This window comes from Lissotriton helveticus, chromosome 8 (genome assembly GCF_964261635.1).
Source record: "Lissotriton helveticus chromosome 8, aLisHel1.1, whole genome shotgun sequence".
In the NCBI taxonomy this organism is placed as follows: domain Eukaryota; kingdom Metazoa; phylum Chordata; class Amphibia; order Caudata; family Salamandridae; genus Lissotriton; species Lissotriton helveticus.
The window spans coordinates 1,057,283,420-1,057,304,867 of record NC_136069.1 but is presented as its reverse complement, the minus strand read 5'-3'; the positions used below and the strand labels follow the sequence as shown (position 1 = coordinate 1,057,304,867).

At 45.8% G+C, this 21,448-nt stretch overlaps 1 protein-coding gene across 1 annotated transcript in view; it reads left to right on the top strand.

The window, feature by feature from the left end:
- The window catches only part of CFAP47 (cilia and flagella associated protein 47), a 2,858,849-nt gene that overhangs the window by 1,823,504 nt on the left and 1,013,897 nt on the right, over positions 1-21,448 (top strand). Inside the window, exon 55 of the mRNA XM_078657910.1 lies at positions 18,065-18,169. Within this exon, the coding sequence (XP_078514036.1) occupies positions 18,065-18,169 (105 nt within the window). The remainder of the gene's footprint in view (positions 1-18,064; positions 18,170-21,448) is intronic.

Below are 21,448 nucleotides of genomic sequence, written 5' to 3'. Positions count from 1 at the left end.
AAATGGTGGTCATTAACTGCCAAAACTGCCACCCCAGAGACTTGACCCATAGGGTAGAGTAGGGACATTCCAAAACCTTCTGGTCCCTTCTGGACCTCCTAAGGTCAGCCTATATAAGGCGGAATGTTGGGCAGCCATTTTAGAGGGTGCCAGGCAGTGAGGTATCTTTGAGGAGCTGACTGGAGTGCAGACTGCTGTGATTAGGGAAGGGAGATCCTGTCAGGGTTGATGGTCCTTTAAGGTCTGCTGCCCGAGCGGAGAATCTGCCTCCCTTACTGCTGATCTGACCCAGCTGGGATAAATTCTCATGAGGCAGAATTCATTGTCCTGAGACCAAGTGCGAAGGCAGCGGTGAGCGCGACCTGGGTATTCTGCCTGGTTGGGCAAGAGAAGACGGAGCTGAGGTGTTTCCCCTCTTCAGTCATTCCCCGACATCTGGATTGTTAGGGGGACTGTGTCTCGGAAATCCTATTCACTCACCTACGTTTCCGGGTTCTGGAGAGTACTGTGAGGTCGTCCGGTAATTGAGCCTGGGAGCTTTCCATCTCCCTCTCCTCTCGAAGAGCTGTGGCATCGTTTTATAATCAAGGAGATCTGGCCATCCGCCGAAGTCCAGTGGAGGAGAGCGCGCTGCAGAGGGAGGTGTTCCGCTGGCTGCGCAAGTCAGGAAGCGGCTGAGGTCCCTTCCCTGAGGTGGGAGGTGCTGCTCTACAGTGTTCCTTCTTTCGCGCACACTCTGTGAGGCGGGACTGCGTGGAAGCGTCTTCTCAGCGGTGCAGGTCTGTTGAGGAAGAAGGCTCGGCTCCACCCGGCGGGCGTCACCCCAGGTCCGAAGACCGTCCGACGAGCGAAGGGAGGCACCCTTCTCCGTTGATCTACCGGATCACGAGCAAAGGGGGGGGCTCGCTGTTGCAGAAGCTGGTAAAAGGCCTGTATCTCCCCGGGGGTCTGTGATGAGATCGAGGACTCCCGGCGGCAGTGAAAGGACAAAGCTGGTTACCTCACTCAACAAGTAAGCTGGGGAAAGTGGGGCTCTGGAGGGACACCTCTGCAGTGAATTTGATAACGGGTCAACTGAGGAACCTGGGTGAAGAGGGAAGAGTTGTCAGGGGGTTCGTGGTGACACCAAGAAACTCTACCTTAGGGGCAGGAGTCCGGCCAAGCATTAGACGGTCCTGGTAACCTCAATCCAGTAACCCGGGAACCGTGTGTCATCGGTACATGGTCCGAGTCCTGACAGTGACTAACTACCCCTTTGCTCCACTAGGATTCCCTGGAACTCATTCAGACAGTAACACTGCCTGTTCCCAATCTGCCAAATAGGGCACGTGTGTGAATTGTAATGTCAGGTCAAGGCACTAGCTTGTTTCATTAGTCAGGAGGAGGTTAAAGAATTTTGTGGAGAATTACATGGTGTCTTATCAGAAACCTTAGACCTGAGTGAGATTGCTGGGATCAGTTCTGAGGGGAGGAAACCTTTCATCAAATACAAGTGCAATGCAATGTTAAGTTGTCTGTTTATTGATGTAACTAAACCAATAGAGAAACTTGTGATTTAAAGAAAAGAATTGATCAAAGCAGTGTGATAAAGTAAAAGAGAAAACAAAGTATTTTTATAAAGTGACACGTATTTTCCTAAAAAGACTTGGTGTAGTGTCCTTTTTGAGTGGATGGATGTTATGTTACTGAAGGGTGTGACGCAAACTTAGCACATGTACTTTGGAATTAGGCCTTCCCACTTTGTGCCAAGCTACCCTATGTGACTTGGGTGTTCCCTAGGTCCAACAGTTCCTTACAAAAATTGTAAGGGTTTGGATATCTCATCACGTCCTTAAATCCTTTTTTTTGTAATACCCAGCAAATCCTAAAACATTGCACACTTGAAATTCAGTCACAAGACATGGCAATTTACAGATGGCTTTCTGTTTTTTTGGGAGATAAGTGACGTACTGCTGCTGATATTTCATGACCTAGGTGTTTGGTTCTAGGAAAGCAAACTGCAGTTTTCCCTTAGACGCTTTGCGCCCTTTCTTAGGAAATTAATTAAAGAGATAAGACTAGGTCTGCACAAGCATAGCATAGCATAGCTCAATGGAGGGTAGTAACAGATCACCAACATATTGAATTAGGTTATAATACAGGGGGAAGACCAACATTTCTAAATCCTTCTTTAGGGCATGAGTGAAGACTGAGGGAGACTCTGTGGGCCTGAGTCTGACATTTATTTTGCTTGCAATTAGAAATGTCAGTCAAATCTGTTTTCACCACCCTTATCTCTAGTACTGCATTCAGTATTGCATCCTTAGCTGCAAACAACTTTGCCTCATTTCCCAGGTCTGCTCTTCACCATAATGCCTTTTCTCCCTGCCCCCCTGTCACTTCTCTTGACACTGTCAATCATAGCAACGTATTCACATCGGCTCAGTTTGGTCTATACACTTCAAAAACAGTTTGCAACTGCTCTTGGAACTGTGTTGGATTTCCTCGAATTTCATGAGACTGTTTCTTTATTCTCATTAAATCAGAGGTCACCCAAGATGTATGGAACATAACCGTACCCCTGGCTGCTGAGTAGTCCCTCAAGGTAATGATGGATGACAGGGATGGATCCTCATCATCTGCATCACTTGAATGGGGAGGAGTAGGGCACCTTGACAGCCGCCCTGTGGGTTATCTTAACCTTTGAAGGGTAATAGTGAAGCTTCTCTCTTTCTCTCTCTCCGGTCCATTCTACCCTGGGCTGAAAGCTCTTTATCTTTTTACTGGCCCTAGGCAGTTTAATCAGCCTGTTAGAACTGGGGGTCTCTAGTTGGCAATGGTTTGCACCTTTGTCCAAATAGGGACCCTTGCTTCTAGTTAGGGTAAGGGGGCTACACTCCAAAAATAACCCCTGCTCAACCCTGTGGTAGCTTGGTGCGAGCAGGTAGGCATATCTCAGAGGCAGTGTGTAAAGCATTTGTGAACACATACAGTAATACAGTGAAAACACTACAGATGGACACTACACAGGTTTTATTAAAATAAGTATTCTTTATATAGACTTAACACAAGACCCAAATGACAAAAATCCACAATACAGTATTAGGAAAATGACTTTGTGATGATAAAAATAGCTTAGTTCAAAGGTGATGGTAAATGTGACACGTTTCTCACAAAGTACCTTTGGATGCGTCACGCAAGATAAATAAAAGGTGCGCAGGGAAGACGATGCGACAGTCCCTTGCTTCGGGGGAGGTGATGCGTCTGTTCCCCAATGCTTGCGCAAAGTAGGCGATGTGTCTGTTCCTTACCGGAGAGGAGGTGATGCGTCGATCTCGTATTGCGTTCTGGGTTGCGATGCGACAAGATGGCGTCTCGATGCGATGATCTTTGATGCAGTGTGACAATGTGAAGGTGATGCGTGCATGCTCGACGGCCGTGCTGCGACACTTCTGAGCTGCGACAGGCCCTGCGACATGCTTCTCCCGTGATGCAACAGCGACCCTTGCGGTGGCGACACGCTTCTCCAGTGATGTAACGACTAACAGCTGCAACGGAGACACGCTTCTCCGGTGATGCAACGCCGACCTCTGCGGCCGTGACATGCTTCTCCGGTGATGCGATGGCAACAGCTGCGGCGGTGACACCCTTCTTCTCATTGGGTCGCGCTTCCAGCTCCCAACAATACGCAGGCTTCTGCAGACAGAATTCCCAGCAAGGAAATTCAGGGGGGAGCTGGTGGTGAAGTCTTGTATCCCTGAGACTTCGGCAGGAGGCAAGTGCAATTCAAGCCCTTGGAGATTCTTCTTCAAGATGATGAAATTTCATTACATTTTCCTTATCCTGTCCTTGGCAAATAAGTACCCACTGCAGGCCAACCCCAGAAAATAGCATGATGACACCGGGGTATTCAAATCCTTCAGCTTTCTTGGTTTCTCTCCTTGGCAAAGGTTCATCTTGATTCCCAAAAGTGATCTAAAGTCTTGGGGTCCAATATTTATACTACTAATTTCTTTGTTCTCTGAAGGCAGAGACTGTCTGTACCTGGCCAAAACCAGTTCTGTCCTCACCGATGCAGCTTCCTGGCAGGAGGTGGAGACAGCATTGTTGAAAGCAGACCTGGCCTATGTAGCTGAAAGGAAATCTCCTCCCCCTACTCTCTATTAAGCCAAGGTCCTATTCAGCTGAGCCCTGACTCATCAGACTGCCCTCCTGTCACTCACAAACCAGACATGCAATACACAACCTAACAGAGTCAGGCTGGATGGTTAGGTAAGAAAAGACCTACTTTCTGAAAATGGTGTTTTCAAACACAGAATGTAAAAATCACCTTCACTAAAAGATGTATTTTAACATTCTGAGTTCAGGCATACTATATTTGTTTTTCTGCCATGTTCCCCTGGTCAGTTAGGGTTATAAGATGTTTCAATCAAACTGCCCATTCTGGCCTATGGGGACAGGTAGCCTTGCAATAGTGAAAAACAAAATGGCTGTAATTCACTATCAGGACATGCCACACACACCAGGGCATGTCCTATCATTTCCTTACAATGCATCCTGCCCTTGGGCCTACCTTAGGGGTGGCTAACATGTTGAAAAGGGAAGGTTTAGGGACTGGGAAGTGGGTTCAGTTACCAAGTCGACATGGCAGTACTATACTGCACACATGCTCTGCAATGGCAGGCCTGAGACACACTTTACATGCTGGTTCTGTGGGTGGCACATTCAGTGCTGCAAGCCCACTAGCAGCATTTGAGCTACAGGCCCTGGGCACACATGGTGCACTGTACTAGGGTCTGACGAGTAAATCAAATAAGCCAATCTTGGAGTCCCTAATCCATTACAACACTTTACAATAGGGAGCACTTGCCCTGTGGCACTAAATAGCAGTGGCACAGTGCCCAAAGCATGTAAACCAGCAACAACATATAAAAAACGGAGGAGACAACAGTGAAAAATGGAAGGGAGACTCACACCAATGGTACCAGGTCTAACACAGCCCCTTCCCGAATTTGTTCTGCGTCTGCCTCTTGCACTGTAGTTTTCACTTGTGTGTTACCTCCTAGTGCCCCGGTGGTCCCACAGGTGCTGCTTTGTTTCTGTGTGTAACTCCTGCTGCACCCTGGCTTCATGAATTTGTATGTGGAATATATCCAGTACATTCTCCTCCCTTAGCTCCTCTATTTCGTTCTTCACCTTGTAAATAGTGATCTGATGAAATAGGTAGAAAGGAGATGGGCAACTAGTGCACAACTTCTTACCCTATCTTTGAGGAGGCTAATTTATAACTCTAACTTTCCAGACATGGGATTCATGCATTTGTCTGTGTGCCCCCTCATGCTACTGGAGGAAAAGTGGCCAGTGTTTGCATTTATATTATTTGTAAGATCTTTCAATTCTTTCTGTAAATTGGCTAATCTTTCTATATTGAAGGAACAGTGTTCCCAAAAATACTTCTTTTCATCTAAATTAGTGAGTTCCCCTTTGCTTTTAAGAACCTGAAGATGCTCTTACCATACTGTTGGTGCCTTTTGTGGGCAGGAATCCCTTTTGGTGGGGGCTTCCCTACATTAAGTTCATTCTACGCCATTATGATTCCCTACAACCTTTCATAATAAAGGAAAACGGTCTGCAGGACTAGTACCTGCAGATTATCCCATGGAGGGAGGGGTGGAAATGGAGGAAGAGTGTAGTGTTCTCTTCAGTCATTTATTCCAACTGATACTGTAGAGAACATGAGAAAGGTATCACCCACTTGTGTCCAAAGATTCCCATGTATTCACCGGACCTTCGATCTACGTCTGGAGAGGCTTGGTGGGGTGGGGGGAATTGGGCTAGCTGTTCAGAATGTCTCTTTCTCTCCTACTTTAATCTTGCATGGGTCTGTGGTTTGTATCCTGGAACTCCTTCATATCTGCTCCATTGCTGCTCCTTTGGACTCCTCTCATTCATATCTGCCCACCTGCTTTATTTCTACCCTGTCATCAGCTCTTTTCTTTTCTCTAGTTTTGACAATACATTACCTATAAGCAATGCAATCAGGCTGTGAATAAACAGTGAACTCAGTTAGACTGTTTCCTAAATTTGGGTTGATCCACTCGCCGTCTTTCTGCCTATTACTTGGTGCCTATGCTCCTCGCGTGGAGTCCTTTCCTGTCTTCATGAAGGCAGTTCCCACCACCACAGTGCAGCAACCTGTAGAGAAGCCCGAGTCTAAACCGCTTCTAATGCAAAATAGCAGGCAACAAAGCAAAATTATCAAAGATAATTATCATTTCAAATGACTAGAAAAGAGGTCCATTAGAGAAGTGTGCTAAAACCTAAAAATGTGGATTTAGTATATATGCATTATCGCCTAATACAAGTCAATGTGAGAAGACCTTGTGACAACAAATAATTCGTTTCCACAGAAAATGATCTAACTTGTAGATGTCCTGAACTTTTCCTCCGAGGTAGCACTTGCACTGCCTAGGAAGGAAGATAGCATTCATATCTGCAAATACTGTCTCTATTCTTCATAAAAAAACCTCTCTTCCCTTTCCAGGTTAGAAAAAGAGTGTACTTTTACTAAAATGTGCAATGTTTTTCAGGAGACTTAATCAATCCTTGGCCTATCATAGCCTAGCAAAGTTGTCAGAGAACACAGTAAATTATAAAACTTTGAATAAGAACAAAGCGAATGCTTTCCAGCTACACACAGGGTATGCGTGCATAGTAGCCTACTATGTTTTTTCAAACTTCTTTTTATCAATATACTGCATATAATCATTCTCTTAAATACAAAATAGCATAATAAAATATGTGGGCATTACCTGTGAAAGCAATTCAGTTAAAAACCATACCTACTTCACTTTGGTGACTTAAGCTCTCACATAATATTAGCATGAGTGCCTGGTATTCTTGCCCTTTAGATATATTTTAGAACACCCTTTCAAGGGTACAAAACATAGTGCAGTTGCGCTCACATAAGGTATCCATGTCTAATTAATTGGTTTGGGGAGGTTAGTTTAGGAAAAAGAAAAAAAAAGATGCTCATCACTAATGAGTCCCCTTGAAATAGATACAGGGCCAATAATAGGGAACTTGTTGGTTGAAGATACTGACTGCATCTATGGCCATGCTCCAGAGAAGTAAAGAGGTACATTCTGAGGTATTAAAGCTAAGCAACATGCACCCATGTCAATAAGGAAAGTAGTAAGTTTAGAAAGAATAGCACACATAAGGGCCCATCAGATTTCCTTGGATTAGGGTACGCATAACACAGTTCAAACTTCTCAGGTTGTCTTAAATTTCAGTGTAATGGTTTTGGGCAACTGGATGGAAACCAGACTGACCGGGGGAGACCTGGTCCGTTAAGAGCAGTATTCGGACAGTCTTGTTTCCAATGATCCAGCTAACTTCAACTGAATCAAGAACTTCACTCTCCCTGGGCATTGTTGTGGTACCTTCCATTCACCCGCCAACTCTCCTGCCTCCCTATATTCCCCTTCTGTCCTTCCCTTTGTGGGGCTTCACATCCCATTTCCTTGTCTTCTGTATTTTTGCCGTTTTCAGGAAAATATTTTGATTCTGCACTTTTTTTTCTCTTGTGAGGCCACACAATGATTTGCGACCGTCACCATTTCACCCTACTTCTTAGTCAGCCATCCAATGCAGATTGTATCTTTTTTTACCCTCCTGTGCTCTAATCATGGGCACTTTAACACTGTTAAATTCTGTGCTGAACGCTGCAGTTGACGGACCATTTTATTGATCCAGGATCTAAGAAGGAGACTTTGGTCAGTTAATGGACCTCTTGTGCATACTTCTTGTACCATTCTGCCAGCTATTGACCAGGTACCTTACTGCTAGACTCTCTAAGAGACATTCCCATGCCTTTATCAGATTCTGTTCATTAGCCAATAATTCCTTCAAAATACCCACTGCTTTGCTTGGCAGGTATTGAATTGAACTCCATTTAAGGCGTTTAACATTTTCTGTGGGAGTTTCTACCTGCACTGCCTAACACAGTTGTAGTGGCACTGAACCAAATGTTTTGTGGGTGATGATTACTCTCAGGTCTTTTATCAATTTTAAAATCAGTTATCATGCTATACAAACTGGCACTCACCATCGTATAATCGAGGTAGGTGGCCGTCTTGCAGCATGGCCTTGTCCAGGCTGGTGGGATGTTCCCTGGGAGGCAGCCATTTAGCGTTACCAGTCCAGCTAAATCACAAGCCTGCAAGAGTTTTTTTTCCTAGGTTATCTTGTCTTCTGTGCTGGGGAAAGTTTTCAACAGGCAGAGCTTGTAGCGCTTCCTAACCAACTTCATGTGTCTCTTGAAAAATATTCAAATTCTATTCACCAGTGATTACCAGGTTTGGCATCTGTGGGTCTGTTTTCGACTCCAACAATAGATTAATCAACTTATCCACTATACCAATTTTTTCTCTCGAGTTGATATAGATATTAACCAGGACCAGCGGGGTTGTTAATTGCTTATCCCACTCATCCAGGTGCAACGGCAATAGCCAAGGTTCATTTGTATTCAGTATTTTGACCTTTGCAGTAAGTTTGGCGTTCACATAAGTCATTAGCTCCCCTTTTGCTCTTGCTCTTGCTCTTCCATGGGTGCTACATTTATATGCCAATCTGTTATATTCAATAAACCTGATTACCCGGATGCTGGATTGTTCCAGTGGCTCCTGTACTGCAATTATATCAAACTTTCTAAAGTACTCACATTGAAGCATCTTCAGCTTTCAGGGCAGATCTCCCAGATTCCAAGCAGAGATACTCAACATGCCATGCTCTATTATGTGATGCCCCCTGGGTTTCTAGTTTCAGTCTTCATGTGATCCTACTGATAAAACTGATGCCACCCAACTCCAGTTATCAATTTGCCCAATTTGGTTATTACTCTTGACCTTGTGCTTTCCTTCAGATAGACCTTTGTTGTTTGTATCATCAGCCCGAAAACTCTCGTGGATGATGACTAACCCGCTGCTCATTTCAGGATTGATGGTACCTATTGTGTCCGACCCATTATTTGTCTTGGGAGGGTGGGGCATTAATTACACACTCCTACTGTCTAAATATATCGAACCATACAGAGTATTTTCTTTATGTTAATGAAAACGCACATCGTGCCTTTTAAATATGGCAGGAAGTAAGCATTTGCCTAACCCATGATCAAGGTGTGCGTGAACTTCGAAACGCGTTGTTTTTTGTTTGTTCTTGCCGTATGTGAATAAACACACGCTGGATTTTGAATAGAGTGTCGGCTCTGTGATTATCTACTCAGGGTATTTCTACTGTGGATTTTTGCAGTTTGTTGTTCAATCAATCAATCAATCAGGTCATTTGTAGAGCGCACTACTCACCCGTAGGGTCTCAAGGCGCTGGGAGGGGGGGGGGGGGGTGCCGCTACTGCTCGAACAGCCAGGTCTTGAGCTTCTTCCTGAAGGAGAGGTGGTCTTGGGTCAGGCGCAGATCGGTCGGAAGTGAGTTCCAGGTCTTGGCGGCCAGGTAGGAGAAGGATCTTCCTCCTGTTGTCGCTCTTCGGATGCGGGGGACGGTGGCGAGGGCGTGGTTGGTTGATCTGAGGAGGCGCTTGGGAGTGTAGAAGTTGATCCGGTTGTTGAGGTAGCTCGGGCCTTGGTCGTGTAGGGCTTTGTGCGCGTGGGTGAGGAGCCGGAAGGTGATTCTCTTGTTGACCGGGAGCCAGTGTAGATCTCTCAGGTGTCCGGAGATGTGGCTGCGTCGGGGGATGTCGAGGATGAGTCTCGCCGAGGCGTTCTGGATCCGCTGGAGTCTCTTCTGGAGTTTGGCGGTGGTTCCGGCGTAGAGGGCGTTGCCGTAGTCCAGTCGGCTGGTGACGAGGGCCTGGGTGACCGTCTTCCTCGTCTCGGTGGGGATCCACCGGAAGATCTTACGTAGCATGCGCAGGATGTTGAAGCATGACGAGGAGATGGCGTTGACTTGTCTGGTCATGGAGAGGGAGGAGTCCAGTATGAAGCCCAGGTTGCGTGCGTGGTCCGTCGGTTTGGGTGCGGTGCCCAGGGCGGGGGGCCACCAGGAGTCGTCCCAGGCGGAGGGCGTGGAGCCCAGGATGAGGACCTCCGTCTTGTCTGAGTTCAGTTTCAGGCGGCTGGTCGTCATCCATTCGGCTACGTCTCTCATCCCTTCGTGCAGGTTGGCTCTGGCGGTGTCGGGGTCGTTGGTCAGGGAGAGGATCAGCTGGGTGTCGTCGGCGTAGGAGATGATGTTCAGGTTGTGTTTGCGTACGATGGCCGCGAGGGGGCTCATGTAGACGTTGAAGAGGGTGGGGCTCAGTGAGGATCCTTGAGGGACGCCGCAGATGACTTCGGTGGCCTCTGACTTGTACGGTGGTAGGCGGACTCTTTGTGTTCTTCCGTCGAGGAAGGAGGTGATCCATTCCAGTGCCTTCTCCTGGATTCCGATGTTGCTGAGGCGCTGTACTAGGGTGCGGTGGCAGACCGTGTCGAAAGCCGCGGAGAGGTCCAGGAGGATGAGGGCCGCTGTTTCGCCGTTGTCCATCAGGGTTCGAAGGTCGTCGGTGGCGGCGATGAGGGCGGTCTCGGTGCTGTGGTTCGCTCGGAAGCCGGACTGTGAGGGGTCGAGGGATCCATTCGTCTCGAGGAAGGCGGCCAGCTGTTTGTTGACGGTCTTCTCGATGACTTTGGCCGGGAACGGGAGGAGCGAGATGGGACGGTAGTTCTTGAGGTCGGTGGGGTTTGCTGTAGGTTTCTTGAGGAGAGCGCTGAGTTCGGCGTGCTTCCAGCTCTCAGGGAAGGTGGCGGTGTCGAAGGAGGTGTTGATGATGTCCCGCAGGTGGGGTGCGAGGACAGCGTCGGCCTTGTTGAAGATGTGGTGAGGGCAGGGGTCAGTCGGAGATCCGGAATGGATGGAGTTCATGGTGCGGATGGTGTCTTCGGTGCTGATCGGGGTCCAGGTGCGGAGGGTGGTGGTGGGTGGCGTCGTTGTGGTTGTGGCTTGCGTTGGTTGGTTGTTGAAGCTGTTGTGTATGTCCGTGATCTTGTTGTGGAAGTAGGACGCGAGGGAGTTGCAGAGGTCTTGCGATGGGGTGATGTCGTTGTTTCCGGCGCTGGGGTTGGAGAGCTCTTTCACGATGTTGAAGAGTTCCTTGCAGTTGTGTGCGTTGTTGTCCAGCCGGTCCTTGTATGCATTTTTCTTGGTGGCGCGGATCAGTTGGTGGTGTTTCCGGGTGGCGAGCTTGAGGGTGGTCATGTTGTCCGTGGTTGGCTCCCTTCTCCAGACTTTCTCGAGGGCTCGACAGTTCTTCTTGGAGCTCTTGAGTTCGTCGGTGAACCATGGTGTTTTTCTGCTGCAGGATCTGCTGGGTGGGGTTCTCAGAGGGGCGAGTTCGTCCGCGCAGTCGTTGATCCATTTCGTGAGGTTGTCGGCGGCCTGGCTGGGGTTCGCAGAGTTGGCGGGCGGGTGCTGGCTCAGGGAGGCGGTGAGCTGGTCGGCTGTGATCTTGTTCCAGCTTCTTCGCGCAACCTGTTGCTGGAGGTGGTGGATCGTCGTTCTTCTGAAGGTGAAGTGGACGCAGCTGTGGTCCGTCCAGTGGAGTCCTGTTGCGTGGCTGAAGGTGACGTCTTTGCTGGATGAGAAGACGGCGTCGAGTGTGTGTCCGGCGAGGTGGGTGGGGGTGGTCACCAGTTGCTTGAGTCCGAGGTTGTCGAGGTTGTCGAGCAGGCTGATGGTGTTCCGGTCGTTGTTGTTCTCCAGGTGGAAGTTGAGGTCCCCCAGGAGGATGTAGTCGGCGGAGGGGAGAGCGTGCGGGCTGACGAAGTCGGCGATGTCCTCGCTGAATCGTGTGCGTGGTCCCGGGGGTCGGTAGATCAGGGTGCCTCTGAGGGTGGTCTTCGGGTTGGTGTGGATCTGGAAGTGCAGGTGTTCGGCGGTGGTGAGGGTGTCATCGGTGTTGGTGGTGATGCGGATGGTGTCTCTGTGGATGATGGCGATGCCTCCTCCGGTCTGGTTGTCTCGGTCCCTCCGGACGATCTTGTAGCCTTCTGGGATGGCGATGGCGATGTCTGGGGCTGAGGAGGCGTTCATCCAGGTCTCGGTGATGAAGGCAACGTCGGGGGCGGTGGTGTCGAGCAGGTTCCAGAGTTCTACGGCGTGTCTGTGGATGGAGCGGGTGTTGAGCAGGATACACTTGAGGTGGGTGCTGCTGGAGTTCGGCTTGGTGGGTGCAGGGAAGGTCCGGATGCAGGAGAACTTGCAGGCGTTGCAGCTGAAAGGTCCGTGGGTGTGCTTCGGGGCGGCTCGGTGACATCCTGGGATGTGGCCGGTGTTGAGTGCGATGAGGTCGGCGGCGCCGTAGGATCGTCGGGTCGGCTTCCGTCGGTGGGGGCCAGGGGTCCTGGCGCTGGTCGCGATCCGGTTGCGGACGGGCGCAGACGGGCTTACCTTTGGCGCGCCTTCGGCGCACAATCGGCGCGCCCGCTGCGCGTGACCGCTGCGCGTCCGCACGGTCGCCATTTAAGGCGAAGTGCGCGGGTGGGCGGAGCAGCTGGGAGGCGGGAGCGGGGAGGGAAACAGAAGAGAAAAGGGGCGGGGCTCAAGGCGGTGGCGGGAAGCGGGGGCAGAGCGCGGCGATAAGCGGCAATTAACAGGCACAAATTCAGGCAAAAGCGGGAGAGAAATACAGAGACAGACGCTCTAGGGAATAAAGAAAACAAGCACAAATTCAGGAAAAACAATCACAATTAGCGGCAAAAACGGGGGAAACCACAGAGACACACGATCTAGGGAATAAAGAAAACAAGCACAAATTCAGGGAAAAACAATCACAATTAGCGGCAAAAAACGGGGGAAACCACGGAGATCGCTCAGGGCGGCAGCGCGGCCGGCGCTGAGACAGAGGCAGGCACTGGGGGCACACGCAGCAGCTGGTGGCCGTGCGGCGCGGGGGTGTCCCACAAGTTGTTGTTGGCTATACGAGGCTTGCTACCTCGCCAAGCACTCCTCATGTCAAGCGGCGGGAGCAAACATGAACTTGCTGGGTGGATATATATATATATATATATATATATATATATATATATATATATATATATATATATATATATATATATATATATATATATATATATATATATATATTATGGCAGACTGGTGTTGGGCAAAATAAATGATTAAACACCTAAGAACGGGTCTCGTCTCTTCCTCACTGTTTGGCTGGGTATGCTGAATCAAAGGACGACACATACCGCATATATATATATTCGTCAATGCCGGTTTGTAGGTGGATAGATCACAGTGAGGCTAATGACAGGGCGATGTTTAAATGTCTGTAACGGGGATCTCAATTGGCTGACTGATGTAATCATCAAGAGAGGACAGGGAAAGTTCCATCCAGTAATTACTTTTCCTCTCTCAATATGTCTGTCCTGTGTTCCCCTCACTTGGCCCTGTGCATCGATTACACAGAGGGGTGCACAAATGTCCTAATTCGCGAGCGAGGTGTAATAACCCGCCCGTGCATACAATAATGCCCTGAACTCGTCAGCCCTTGTACAGTTTGCAAGTAGGTGGGAAACTCAGGGCTGATTCCCAAATGGATCTATTTTTCACAGGTCACCAACAAGACAACGGTCTCTCAGGACGCGTTTCGACTTCTCGTATATATATATATATATATATATATGCCGCAGTGTCGCCTCTTCTACTTCGAGAGAAGAAGATAGCCCTGGTATATATTGCGTGTTCCCATTGACAGGCGAGGATGGCCCTCCTGCAAGTGTCCTAAGAAGGGAGTCAATGGTTCTTTCCCGGACGGCCTCGCACAACGGAGACAACAGAACGCTGCCAAATGGCAGTCCATACCTTATGGAGAGACGTTGTTACTTTACCGATATCTCCGACTCTGCTGCCAATGGAACTGTGAGGCTGGAGGGATGCGAACTCTATCTACCCCTGTACAAGTGCCACAGCTTCAATCTGGCTACGTTACTAGTCGGCTTTCCAATTGGGAACATGAAGTGAATATCGACTGAACGGAACCACCAACCAGCAAGATGGATACACTGCATGCTGGGTAATGCAGTCCAAATAGTGGAGACATCGGTGATTCCGTGCAACGTTTTCCAGGTGCACTCAACACTACTTCAGTGATTGAGCCAATAAGAGACTCACTTAGAAGCTGCCAGCACCAGAGGAACTTTTTAAACTAAAAGGCATTTGATAAAGGTTGAACTCCGAAACGCATCATGCCTGTTTAAATAAATGGTTGTTTTTTAATCCCCGCAGTGTCGCCTCATCTACTTCGAGAGAAGAAGATAGCCCTGGTATATATTGCGTGTTCCCATTGACACGCGGGGATGGCCCTCCTGCAAGTGTCCTAAGAAGGGAGTCAATGGTTCTTTCCCGGCCCGGCTTGCACAACGGAGACAACAGAACGCTGCCAAATGGCAGTCCATACCTTATGGAGAGACGTCGTTACTTTACCGATATCTCCGACTCTGCTGCCAATGGAACTGTGAGGCTGGGAGTGAGGGATGCGAACTCCATCTAGCCCTGTACAAGTGCCACAGCTTCAATCTGGCTACGTTACTAGTCGGCTTTCCAATTGGGAACATGAAGTGAATACCGACTGAACGGAACCCCCAACCAGCAAGATGGATACACTGCATGCTGGGTAATGCAGTCCAAATAGTGGAGACATCGGTGATTCCGTGCAACGTTTTCCAGGTGTACTCAACACTACTTCAGTGATTGAGCCAATAAGACTCACTTAGAAGCTGCCAGCACCAGAGGAACTTTTTAAACTAAAAGGCATTTGATAAAGGTTGAACTCCGAAACGCGTCATGCCTGTCTAATTAAATGGTTGTTTTTTAATCCCCGCAGTGTCGCCTCATCTACTTCGAGAGAAGAAGATAGCCCTGGTATATATGCCCTGGTATATATATATATGTATATATATGTATATATATATATATATATATATATATATATATATATATATATATATATATATATATATATATATATATATATATATATATATATATATATATATATATGGCGAGAAACCGAAACGCGTACTGAGAGACCGTTGCGACCTAACCGTGTAATAGACCCATCTTGCGTCCAGTCAGACTAGTTTGTAAAACCTTAAGCTCAACCCTGGGAAGCTATGGGTTTAGGCAGCAAACTTAAACAAAGGAACTAGTGTGAAGTGTTTAACATCAGCATACGACTAAATCTCGAAGCCACAAAACACAAAAGTAATCTGACACTAATTTATAAAAATAGATTATATTTTATGAAGTTTTAAAATCCAAGATGAGCAAAATCCACCAAAGGGTTCCGGGTGACTGCAAACAAGCATTGGGGACTGTAAAGTTTGTAAACTTTTGAAAAGTGTGTAAGAGTTGTGTTTGTCTACTCTGGCTCCACTTTGGTGACCAGATCTGACAGGGAGATGGTCTGGGTGGCAAATAAGGAGTATCTGGATAGTTGCCTGGCCACCAAAGCATTCTCCAGTCCAGTTCACAACTTTACAGCACGACAGCCATAGAGTGCAATGGAGTTTTCCTGATCCTGTATATGCAGAAGATGGAGGATGCTCAAGGATGCTCTGGGTGCTGAGCGGTTGATCCCTTGAAGTCCTCTTTGAGCCACTAGAAGCCCATCTTCTGCTGAGCTACTGGTCTTCCTCCATAGCGGTCCCAGTGATACAGTTTGTGGGGCCTGGTGTCCCCCTTGGGTGAACAATCTGGACTCGTATGACACTCCCGCGTCTGGCAGACTCAGGTGCAACTTTTGGCCATCGAGGATCGGTCTCTTGAGATGCCCAGTTGCAGTCCAAGGTAAGTCTTCAAAAGAGCCTTCTGACTAGCCGAATTTGCCTACTTCAGCTTTGACGTCCCTGATACTGGTTCCAGGGGTCAACAAACTGACCCTTGGAGTCACTTATTTGGTCTGGGGTTTGGGAGTGACTTTTCCTCAGCGCCGGAGCCACGGGTACAGTCCTCTCTTTGCAAGCCCAAGGTGCAGCAGGTGCAGTCCAACACAAGGTGCAGCCTCTCTTTGTCAAGTCCCAAAGTCAGCAGGGCAGTCCTTCTTTGGTCCTTCCTCCAGTTCTGGCTTGATCTGAGGTTCAGGGTGCCAGGGGTGACATATTAATTCCCAGAATATGCCCCTGGGGATGATGCAGTCACTAGCCCACAGGCTACCTGATCCCCTCCTGCTCCCTGATGACTTTCTAGCTATGTGTGGCATCTAGCAATCCCTGAGTGCACTATTTCTCCACTCTCAAGATGTCTGAACCCTTCTTTAGATGTTAGGAGTTTGGTAGCCCACCCTAGTGATGTGGCTACCTGTGAATACACGTCAAAGGGAATACGAGTTTGGGCACCAATCTCCTCTCTCTGTTGCCACTGCCAGTCTGTCAACCTGAACAAAGGGTAGCCCCTCAGCAGTTTGATCACCATTTGCCCACCCTGAGTGGCTTCCTGCAAAGGGGAGATAATACTTTGCCCTGTAGCAGGCTGCTATTTTTCCTAAACCTGGGAGTCATTCGTACTTGAAAGCTGGTGGTGGCATGTGACCTTGTGAAACCACTAGGCAAACTGGGAAACAAAATGACTACTTTCTAAATGATACATTTCTTTAAACATGATATTAAATTCTACTTTGGCATCAAATTTATTGGCACAATTAATTTGATACCTAAAAGTACCCATCTCAGTAATCCCATTCAGAAGTTAGCGGGGCTGATTGGGTAGCCCGTAACTCTGTGTTAGCCAATGGACCTACGAACTCTTCCATAGCAATATGACAATTTGGAAGTGTGGCTATCAGGACACACATAACAATTAGATGCCCTTCTTCATAATATACAGAACCATGCGTTAGGGCTCAGTAGGCCTTCCTTAGGTTAGACGTACATATATTGTTAAGGGGAGTGGGCTCTTTGCCATTGGTTTTAATGTTAAAGTCGAAATAGCAGTTTTAATACCGATCTTCCAGTCTGCAGTGGCAGTTAGGGAGGCATTTTGTACTTTGTCACATGCAGGGTGGCGCTATCGGTGCTGCAGCCCCGCGTGGACACTCTGCATTGCATGCCCTGGGTACTATATATTAGGGACTTGTAAGTCAGTCTCTGCCGATTGGGGGTAGCCAATTTGACATACACTTTGTAATGGGTTAGAACACTGGCACTGAGGTCTAGTTGACAGGCCTCAGTTCACTCTCAGGGACACAAAATCGGCAGCATCAGTTCAAAAATTGAGGGTGATCTTGCAAAAAGAGTAATTTCCTTAAAATAACATTGCAGTACATAGGAATGTAACATTTTGATTTCATTCACCAGAAAACGTGGTGCAGGTATTTTCATGTACCTGCCATAGTAAGGCGGGTGCATTCATGGCCTGCCACTCATTGTTTCAGAGAGCTTGTGCATAAATATAGCACAAATATAAATTACACTGGTGTTCCTCTGTCTTGTGTTTCTACTGTCTACCACAGAGGCCAGAAGCCTCTTGGTAATCGCTAGCTGTGGGCCTTTTTAACTGTTTCAAAACAGATGAAGCTGTAAATCAAACTAATACTTTTCTGCAGCAGGGTGCTCAACAACCTCGTTCACTCTGCGGGAGTGTCTGTGTGTGGGTAAAAGTGATGCAAGAAAATACAGTGTTACATTATTCTCAGCTTTATTTGGGAATACACTGTTACTGTAGGTTTAACTTTGTTTTGGAATACAATGTTACATTATATTCAGCTTTGATTAGGAATACAATGTTACATTATATTCAGCTTTGAAGTAGGCTTAGATCTCTTTGGCGCTGTCTTTCTGGGGAACAAACAAATCTGTAATGCCTAAAGGTAATGGATTTTCCTGCAGCCCACTTTATCGACCTTGACAACTGAATTATAAATTCTGAGGTGAAGCATGTTCTACTGCAGAACTCATCGCTTGACCATCAACCCCCGCCACAGCACATTTTAGGAAAAAATCGAATACATTCAAGAAAAAAAATAGGTTCCATCACAGAAAGAAAAAATAACATAGTTCTTTTGTTTTCTTTTCCCTTGTTTGCCCAGCTCATGGTGGCGCCTCATTCTGCGATAGATGTTCCCGTTCAGTTTTCTCCTTCTGCCCTGGGTAGAGCCAATCATCGAGCATGCATCTCCTTCACAAGCCAACAGGTGAGTTGGTCCTTTCTTTCTTATGTTAGCAGCACGAGTCATCAAGCATTGGAAATCTGTGAATTTTTGCTACATGCAAGAATTTCCAACAGAGCCAACTTTGAGGCTCCATTTTGCTCTCTGAAATGTCTAATACATATTAATGTAATTGTGCATTTATACGTTCTTTAATTTAGGTGTTACTAACTATGCATAAGGAGCCTTGTAGCTGTCCTGAATGAGCTTGCCTTATGAATGTTAGTCGGTTTTGGTGATATGCAAATGAAAACTTTAGGAATGTAAATTCACGTTTTGACTACACACATTGTTATGTTTATGCTTAAGTAAGTATAGAATGTTGACCATGTCATGTATTGTGGGGTTTGAAATATGTAATGTAAGGAGGGGCACTTGAAGTTGCCTGTCACCTGAAGCAGACATATTGTCTCTTACATTAAGGATCTTACAATAAAGGAATACATTCATTTGAAAATGTGTGGAGTGTACTTAACAATAATGGTAAGGTTTTGAGGAAGAAACAGTGTACACCTTGACAGCAGTGTTCCTACATCATAAGGAAGGTTGTAGCCAGGCAACTGTAGCGGATATATTGAACAAGTATAATATATAATAAATGCATAGCAATAAGTAAAACTATCCAAGAATACAATTACTAAGAAAACAAAAATATAAAATCAATAGCATGGGTTTAAAAGGTATAAATTAGACATAATATTATAATAAAACAGGTGTATTGGGAGATAGGAAAAGAAAAAAGAGAAGAAGTAGGATGAAGAAAGAGAGGAAGAGAAAAAGAGAGGAAGGATAATAGGATGATAAAGAGGAAGGAAAAGGAATAAGAACTAATTAACAGGTGAATGAGAGGATACATTTGTAGTATTCAGATTGAATCTTTTGATGAATAGATAATGATGAAACATTGGCTATTCTATGATCATCACAGATAAAATTCCACCATATTGATATAGAGAACTTAAAAGCATCCTTCCAAGTGGAAAGTATAACCTTAAAAGCATTGGCAATGAAAAGATCAATCAATATAGGTTTAGTTGAACGATGGTCAAAGTCAGGTGCCATGCAGTGGACCCAAGGAAAACATTCTGAATTGATACTTGAATATGACATTGAAAAATCTTTGAATATTTGGGCCAAATAGCTCTCCAAAAATTAAACCCATGATAACACTAGTTGAGCAAATGAGTTAAAGTACCAATAGAAGTAGAAGACCAACATGATGGAGAAGAAATCGGAGCAAATTTTGAGATGGATAGATTCAGGAGTAAGAACTGCTCTATTATAAATAAAATAATAGAAATTGTGTGATATTTCAGTAGGAGTTATTGATCTTACAATAGTGGGGACAATAACATTTTATATAAAAAGGCAGCTTTGGGAATAGAATTGTGGGTAATATTATGTAACGGTGTCAAGGGTGTCAGAAGGGAAATTGTTAGTTACTTAAAAAGATTGAAGAGCAGGTGAAATTTGGTTATAGTCCTGTAAAAAAGAATTTGGTAAAATATGTTGAGTTTGTAATTGGAGAAAAGGTATAGCAGAGTTATTTTTTACAAATTGATGAATAGACATAATACCATTCTCCTTCCAATGCACGTGGATCAGAGTATAATAATTTAATATAGGAAAAACATATAGGGCAGAACAAAACCAATAAAGAGTGGTAAACATATATTGCATATCAATGCGGTCAAATGCCTTTTCAGCATAGAACGACAAGGCTGCAAGAGAAGATTGGTATTTCTTACCGAATGTAAAGAATATTGGAAAATATTCTAGTATTATCAGCGGCAAGGCTACCCTTAATTAACATTTGAACCAACAGTTTAATGAAGAGGGTCTCAGGGCATATTTAGAAACCACAGCATAGTCATAACCCCCGATTGACCGAACATGTAACAACACACTAAATGTCTATGGGTCTGTGGGAACATCTTTTAAAGACTTGATAAAGGTGTGACCAGCTTGTAAAAAAGGAAGAAGGAATCATACCTGTGTATACTGTAAGCACAACATGGTATCACCAGGGTGTAAAAAGTACCCATCAGTACCCATCCTGTACCGCCCTTTTCATCATTTGGGTTCTCCCTACACCAGGGAGAGTATGTTGGCAACCACTAGGAGTTATCAGTGATCAATGCAATCTTTTGAGAATGATAAGTGGGGTGTGGGAGGTACAAGGGGACCCAGTTGTAGTAGAGTAACTGGTATGCAGTGCGTGAGTTAGTGAGAATGTGAAATAAAGTGCATGTATAAAATTGGAGAGTGGAGAGAAAATATTTTATTAAGTGTCTCCCAGACTTCCAAAGTTAAAACAGTGCAAAAAGATTAAAGCAGGTTTAACAAATAGCTGCTTATTTTAGATGTTGGTCGACATGTTTCAGCTTATGTGGAATTTTCCACTGCTTTCCTCAGGACCGTTCGCAACTGCAAATTGTGAAAAAATATCACAATTTGCAGTAGCGAACCATCCTGACGAAAGCAGTGGAAAATTCCACGTAAGCTGAAACATGTCGACCAACATCTAAAATAAGCAGCTATTTGTTAAACCTGCTTTAATCTTTTTGCACTGTTTTCAACTTTGGAAATATTTTTTTTTTAAAAAGGACCTGGAGCAAATTTATAGCATCTGTAATCTCCTGACGAGTTATGTCAGTTTCTAATTATTCAAATTTATCAGTGATCGAAGGAGGACTAGGAAGACCATTAAAAAAAATGATGTAAGTTGTGCTCTGAACTACGAGTATCTTTGGAGTATAGTGATATATAGTTTTTTGGGAAAGTATTAAACATATCAGTATCTGTAGATGCAATTTTATTGGTGAGTTCATTGCAAATACGCCAATGTTTTTGCATTCAGATTTAATTTGAAATAATTAGCCAACATTTCGCCAGCTTTATTTTGACCTGCATGGTAACTTTAAGCAAGATTATGAATCGACTTGGCCATAATAAATGAATGTAAGACAGAAGAAGATTTAAACATAACATAAGTATGTTCCAATGTATTAGTTTGCTGCTTTTTTCTGTTTATTTATTTATTCAAGAGTTTGATATAGCGCTGGAAAGACACAAGGGTATCAGAGCACCTGACATCAGTATATGTTTACATCAAGATAACGAGGCTAATCACATCAAGAGAGTAGATCAAGTCCAAACATTGAATGTGCCTAGTGGAGGAGAAATAGTGGGGGGCCGTTCCAGGGGAAGCAGGGGGCTTTTAACAGGATGATCCAGACCACAAACGTTCCACAAGACAACGGT